We start from the raw sequence: 8,064 nt of genomic DNA, 5'->3' as shown, positions 1-8,064 counted from the left end.
TCACAACTAAACAAGTTAAATAAAAGGAAATTCCAAGTTTATTAAGTAATCATAAAGTGTTCATACAAGCATGAAGTGTGACAATACTTTATAATAAGTCAATAAACTTAAAGTTGTCCCCGAGACTTGTCCAAAAAGTTTGATTGGCCCCTAAACTTACATGGTGTCTTGTTAGCCCCCTAAACTTACTTAAAGTATCATGATTAAGTCTCTAAATCTATAAAACATCATAAATGTGTACAAAACATAAAGTTAATTTTCTTTAAAGACTTAGAATCACGAATTAGGTCTTTATTTTGTAATTTTTGAATTTTTTTTACTGATTTAGACAGATTGAAATGTATATCACTTTAAACAAGTTTAGGAGGCGAATGGATCAAAGTAAGCAAGTTCAGGGGCCAATATGTCCCTTTAAACAAATCCAGATGGCTAATAGATTATTTTAAGTAAGTTGAGGGGGCTAATGAGACACCATATAAATTCAGGGGCCAATCAACCTTTTTGGACAAGTTTTAGAGACTCTTGATGTATTAAGCCTATATATTTCTACCTTAAATCTTTTATATTATTATTTTTACATATTATAATTTATATATTTATATAATAATTTATTTATTAAAAATAAAAAAATGCAAAAATACAAATCCCATTAATCTCAGATTAATCCCTGAGTGTCATATCCGTCCGACTAGCGCCTAGAGTTTTTTGCAACCTTGGTGGCAAGCAACTAAGTGGAAAGAGGTTAATAAACTCGGAGACAATGAAACATAGATTCTTACAGAACTACCAGAAGGGAAGAAACATATCTCCTCCAAGTAGGTGTTTTTAGGGTTAAATACAATGCATATAAGCACCGATTAGTGGCAAAAGTATATGATCAAAAGCATGGTGTGGATTACAATGATTTTTTTCTCACCGATCACTAAAACAGTTATAGTCAGGTTGTTTATTGCAATTGTAGCTGCTAAAGCTTGGCCTATTTATTAGGTGGACGTGGACAATTCTTATCTACATGGTTATGTAGATGAACACATTTATATGATTCCACCAACATGATATCTTAAGGCACATAAATGGAAAGTTTGTAAACTTTCCAAGTCCTTATATGGATTGAAACAAGCAGAGTTCTAGTAGTATAAGACTTTCACTCATTCTTTGCAAGAACTTTGTTTTCATAAGTCTATGCACGAATATTCTTTATGTACAAGACAATTAGATGTCCATTTCATTTACATTGTCATTTATGTAGATGTCATGCTACTTACTAGGTCATTGGTAACTCAATTGAATAAGTGAAGAGTGCATTGCATGCTGATTTTACCATTAAGGATCTTGGACATGCCAAGTATTTCCTTAGAGTTGAGATGCATAAATCATATATTATCATCATATTGTCTCAAAGTAAATATATTACAAATTTACTAATAGGTGCAAGGCTAAGTGACGCTACACAAGTTTCAAGTCGTTGTCCTTGTGAGGTTTAATTAGATCAACTTGGTTCTACTTCGCCACTTCTATCTGAAACTAAAAAATAAAAAAGAGTGATGGTGGGCTCTTATACTTAGGCTTCACAGTCCAAACATTGCATTCATCACTCGATAATTGAGTCAATTCATGAATTCTCCAACACAAATGCATTGGAATGTGGTTGTCCATGTGCTTAGATATCTAAAAGACACAGAACAATTACGATTGTTTTTCTCAACTGGCAATGATTGTAATGAACTGCTTTCTGTGATTCAAACCTGGGTAGATACAAGATCACACATAGGCCTATTACTGGTTTTTGCATTCTGTTTGGTAGAAGCTTAATTTCGTGGAAGTTTAAGAAAGAAACGATAGTGAGCAATTCTTCAATAGAAGCTGAATATCATTATGTAGCCACTACTGCATGCGAATTAAAATGGCTTAGTTATGTGTTGCATGAGTTCCAGATTCAAGTTCAACTTCATATTCCTCCCAAGTTTAATAATCAAGCTGGCATTTGTATAGATGCGAATCATGTTTTTCATGAAAAAGTGAAGCATATTGACATGTATTGTCATATGATTCGTGAGTATTTCTTACATGATTTTTTTGTCACACCATTTATTTCTTTTCAAGATCAATTAGCTGATCCTCTTACCAAGAATTTGTCCACCTCACAGATGCAGTCAACTCTAGTCAAGTTAGGATTGATGCATTTAACACGTCCAACTTGAGGGGTGTGTGTATTAGGATATTAAAGTTGCTTAATAGTTACCATTTCAGGATTAGTGAGATTGTTGTCTCAACATCGTTACTTACCTTTATTGCTTGTATTCCTCCTCTATCATTTAAGTTCACGGTAAGTTGCTAATTGAGAAAAAATCGAAGGTGACTCTACATATTCTGAGTAAATGAATTTGATTGTTTTACTTTAAGAGTTAATTAGGATAAAGTTAATATGTGCTTAATGTGTAATAAAGCTATTTTAGTGGTTAATATGACATGTTGTTAGAAAAAATACATGTGACATGACGAACTATGTGTCACATGATATGTCACTTAACGGAATTTGAATAACATATATGACTAAGATATACAAAAAGATGTTAATATGTTAAAAATAATAATTGATTAAGGGCATAGCTTTCAAAATGACAAACGTTTCTATTCTTTAGCATTTAGACTAGCTGATTCATGTGACGTGATTTTCACTTTAAAATTGCTGTTGGATTTGTTTGGTTTAGTTTTGTTAGTAAAAAATGTTTATAAATTTTAAGCAAACTCTCTTATATCTTACTATTTACGATAAAATTCTACAATGGTAAAAATAAGCTAAACGAATAAAAAAACAATTACTTTAGTTCATAAGAGATTATAAATCCTAATATATATAGTTGGAGCTAATATTTCCATCTATTTTATTTGATGCTCATTCAAAAATGGAAACATGCATGTAAGTGAAATTGAAATTTTTGTTGCACCGACACTCCTCTTTTAGTAACGTTTGTTCGTGTCGGTATTCGTATCCGGTTGCAACCATACTCACATTACACTTGAATATTATAAACCAAATTACTAGTTAGTCGAAGCAATCAATCAATTAATCCCTTGATCATCACACTCAAAACAAGTCTTATTTCTTAGAAAAGGATGATGAACAAGTTCATCAACAGTCCCTCTTTTACTCCAATCTTTCTCTAGACATCTCCCTACAAAACTCCGAAACTCCGGCGATGCATTTTCCGGCATCTCCAATCTCTCCCCAAAACAAATTGCACACACCAAAGCTGCCCAATCTGGTTTTTCCCCAATTCCAATTAACGGATAATGACCTACTAAACACTCCATAACCACCACTCCGACCGACCAAACATCGCCGGTAAATCCATCTGCATTATCCCCATCCCATCTCTGAGGATCAAGCCTCTCCGGACTCATATACGCACATGTCCCCATATCTGCTTCAATCGAACCGGAATCATGACTCACTCCGAAATCGGCGATTTTCACTTCTCCTTTACCATTAATCAGTAGATTCGACGGTTTTATATCGCCGTGAACAATCTGCATCCCGTGAAGATACTTCAATCCGTTCAAAACACAGCGCGCGATGTTCGAAATGAAATCTTCCGTCAACAAGTTTTTATTCGAAATCAAAATCTCATTCAGCGATCCTTTTTCCATGTATTCCATTGCGAAACACAAGTCCTCCTCGCTATCAAAAACTGCGTAACATCTGACGATGAACGGCGAATCCACTCGTTTGAGAATCTCCGCCTCCCTCGCTGCCTGTTGCCGGATTGCGGTGGTGGTGTCGTTGTAATCGAAACGCAGCACTTTAAGCGCGAAGATTCGGGAAGTTCGTTTATGTCGTACTTTATAAACAGTTCCTCCGTTTCCATGGCCGATCACTTGGAGCTTTTCGAGATCTGAGAGGTTGTTGATTCCGGGAGAATCTGGATTGACAGTTGATAATGAAGACGGATGGAGGTGTCCGTACGGTAGCGGTGGAGGTAGAGATAGTTGAAGGCGTTGATGATGTCTTCTTTCTCTTACTAATGTCATTTTCTTTTGATAGGATTCAGCAGAGCTTAAGGAACATCGATGATCTCATAATCATCACCATCATCTAGTTGATGCATAAATTAATGAATCTATGTGCGAAAGAGAGAAGAAGAAGAAATCGGAGAAGAAGAAGAAGTGACGGTTAAGAGAGAGTAAAACGAGGTAACAAGTGGCGGAGACAATCCCAAAAATGATGGGCAGGTGAGCTTTTCATGGCGATGGAGGTCGGCGTTAATCTCTGCCGATGTGATTATGTTTTCTTCATCTGCCATCTGCCCCCTTTTTTTTAAATTATGCTTCAATTTTTGTATTTATATTCGTGGTTATTGAAAAATATGTTAAGTTTTTATGGTTGAAATTTGTACTTGGCTGTAAATTGTACTCTCTAATAAGTGTTTTTTTTTTTTATTACTACTATTTTTTTTTGGGTTATGTTTATTCTTAAATTGTTCAAAAAATATTAAGTTTAGTTACATTTATAGTGCTCTAAATATAAGAAATGAAATTTGATAAAGCATTTGTATATGATGCCCAACCATGGCAGCTGGACAGAGCAAGAGACCGAAGACACAGAAAAGGGTCTCTGCAGTCGACGTAAACACCATACAAGCAAAAGGTAAAAAGATCATTAGATCTGAACCAACACCTATAAACATAAGTAACTAACCTCTAAGGAGGGGATCCTTTCTCTCTCTATCTTTATACTAAGCACATTATTTTTCTATTATCGATTTACTAACTTGATGACCGGTGCTTATTCCAGGAACTGTTCTCGGCAACTCATCATTTGGTGCAGTGAACGTGATGAAAACTCCTCCAATTCATCTAAATCAATATCAAAAGGATGGTAGAAACCCTTTTTCCAGCAGGCTCCACCTCTACAAAGGAGGTCATCGAAACCAACCATGAAACCAAGCAGAATGAGATCGAGATGTCAACATCAACTTTCAAGAATAGTGGAAATGGACTCCAATGATGAGTCTCGAGACTATACGACGAGACTAATGAAAACCCTGCGAGAATTCCAGACCGCTTAAGTGTGGCCAGCAAAAGCATGTCGACAAATGATATCAACCCAAAAAGCCATGCAAGAAGACAATAGAACTATGAGAATTCTTGCAAGCTAAAAACATTCCCACACAGGAGACCACTTTTTTGAAACTGAGCAGAGAATATGAAGGCAATGATGTCCTCCCCATGGGAAGACAAGTCTCAACTGAGCATGCTACCGTAGACATTCCTCGAGTGTCCAAGGTAACAAAAGAAGCCCCGACCGAACATGGAGAAGACTGGGAGGCCAAATTCCAAAGATTCCTAGATAACAAGGCATTGGGCGGAGCCATTGGGGGAAAGGTCATATCTAGGAAGACTCCAACCAACACATCATCGAGGCCAACTTTCCTAAAAACTGGAAAATCCCACGAGTACCAACTTATATAGGCATCGAGGACCCAAATGAGCATTATGCTACCTTCATGAGCATGAACAACCTCCACTCTAAGGAAGATCATGTCATGTGCAAGGTATTCCACGACCCTGGTAGATATGACTAAAAAATGGTACAAAGTGTTGGAGCTTGAATCTGTGGATTCATTTGACTTGTCAAAGGATCTTTTCGTCACCCAGTTTGTTGGGGGTAGTGAAGGCCAAGAGGATAAGTTTAGACCCGAACGACGTAAAGCAGCGACCGACTGTCTACAAGGATATCTAGTCCAATTTCACCACATGTTATCCTAGGTGAAATTGATGAACTTAGAAGTTGCCACTTGGTGCCATGGCTAAGGGAACGACTTGTCAACCTCTCAAATAGAAATGGTATACCAACCCTCACAATCCTTCTAAGAGATGATGGCCATTGGGCAAAGCTTCGTTTACTACGATGATAGCATGAGGCCAGCTGATTACAAGGAAAGAGGAGAAGAAAAAAAGTAGAAAAGAGCATAGACATGAAGAAAAAGGAAAGACAATGGCTGGAAAAAAAGAACCCTGAAGTCGGAGGGATGAGGGGTACATTCCATATCATCCTCATAGGGAAGAGCCAAAAAGAGAACTTAGAAAGGACAAAGGGACACACATAAGCGCGAATAGAGAAGTCTACTACTCGGACGACCCACGTCCCCCTCACAGGTATGATAACTAGATGGATTCACCACGAGCTTACTAAATGTCATCCTTGTTGGACCCACCTCCAAAATCTATATAAGGAAGGGATAAATTCTGCAAGTTCCACAAACGAAGCGACCACAACACAGAGGAGTGAAATCACTAATCTAGAGAGTGCGAAAATATATTTCTCCAAGGCCCAAGCCCCAAGGGTGGGTAGAGACAAGAGGGATCCCCGCATCACCTGCAAAGAAGATCCAAAGCGCACTGGATACTAGGGAAATATACAAGAGATTCGAGAAGGAGCTCCAGCCTATGGGCTTAGCAGCCATAAAGAACGATATGGGAATCCCTCTCAGTAAACCCCCATTTTGCGAACATCCCATAACAAAGCCCTCATAGTTTCCCTTCTAATCAATAATTTCAAGGTTCACCACATCCTGGTGGACACCGAAAGCTCGGGGAATCTCCTTTCATGGAAGGCGCTAGAAGCAATGGGGATGAAGAAGAAAAGACTACAAGAGGACATGTTCCTATTGGTAGGATTTTCAGACATAAAAGTAATAGTCTTAGGCACAATCTTCCTCCTAGTGATCTTCTAGGAGGAGGAGAAGCTGGTAGAAAACAAGCCAACAGGGTCATGGTGAACATACCTCTGACATACAACACCATCATAGGATGACTTCTACTCTCAAGTATTAATGCTACCATCAGCATTAACAACCTGACATTCACTATCCCTGAGATACAACCATAAAAGGGAACAAGCAGATGGCCAAAGAAATACATTGGGTGTCAACTGAACCCACCTAAATCTACACAATGATCGAGTATACATTTGCAAGTATGTGGTGTTCCAAGAAAATGATTTTCCTACTAAAAATATTCTTTTGCATTCATCCATCACGGAGCAAGCCACTATCTCTATATTAGTTCCTATTATGTCACTATATCCATCTCTTTCAAAACCTCTACTAGATAATTTATTCCACTCTACACCCTTTCCTCCTTCAGCACAACCATGTGCATTGTATCCACATATATCCACCCATTCACCTCCCGATCCTTCACCTAATATGGAACTCTTGTTCGGTCACTCTCTAGGTTGCATTTATCATCCCACATGCCTTTGACTCACCCTCGCCCACCCTATCCCCACAACCTTCTCCACTTACACCGACTTCCGTTTCCCTCTAGACACACATCCCACCTTTAGATTCTTCCCCATTACTAGAAGACATACATATTCCTCTTACTCTCCCACATACCGCTACTCTAGCCTCATTTCCCCCACCCACATTTCAAACTCACCAAATGACTCTCGGACCATTTACACTAAATTCACGTGGTCACTTTACAACCCTCACTATCTCAATAACCATCCAAACAACTGAACCATCTTCCTTCAACAGAGCTACCAAGCTATTAGCTTGGCGACAAGCCATGTCCCTTAAAATCAAGGCACTAATGGATAACAACACCTAAACACTTGTTCCTCGACCCTTTAGTCATAACATAGTCGACTGTCAATGGTTATACCACATCAAAAGAAAGACATACATCTCTATAAAAACCTTTTTATAGAGGTGTATGTCTTTCTTTTGATGTGGTAAAAAAATCCGACAACTATTAAATTTCTCTTGGTGTTCCTTCTTAAAAATGAAATATTATACTAAAATTCACTAATTTTTATGAAATTATAATTAAACAAATTTCAATTAATTTTGATTTTAAGGATTAAATTTCCATCAATTATTATTAATAACAATTGCCATCAATTAGAGTTTGAATAAAAGTTTCTTTAAGTTACTAATCCAACACTAATTTCTCGATTTTTTGAAAGGAAAAAAATTATCTCAAATAACAAAATAGAGATTTTTTTTAATTATAATCTTTCATAATAGATAAATATGAAAATAACTAATAGGA

The 8,064-nt window shown here is 37.2% G+C and overlaps 1 protein-coding gene across 1 annotated transcript; it reads right to left on the bottom strand.

Annotated features, from left to right (window-relative positions):
* Positions 1-2,829: 2,829 nt before the first annotated feature.
* On the bottom strand, positions 2,830-4,408 carry LOC136233112 (mitogen-activated protein kinase kinase 10). The gene has a single exon (XM_066022679.1). The coding sequence runs from the start codon at positions 4,030-4,032 to the stop codon at positions 3,064-3,066; it is 969 nt and encodes a 322-aa protein (XP_065878751.1). The 5' UTR covers positions 4,033-4,408; the 3' UTR covers positions 2,830-3,063.
* Between the last annotated feature and the right edge of the window lie 3,656 nt (positions 4,409-8,064).

This window comes from Euphorbia lathyris, chromosome 6, assembly GCF_963576675.1.
Source record: "Euphorbia lathyris chromosome 6, ddEupLath1.1, whole genome shotgun sequence".
NCBI classification, from domain to species: Eukaryota; Viridiplantae; Streptophyta; class Magnoliopsida; order Malpighiales; family Euphorbiaceae; genus Euphorbia; species Euphorbia lathyris.
Note: the sequence above shows the minus strand (reverse complement) of the source record. Positions and strands in the feature narration are given on the sequence as shown.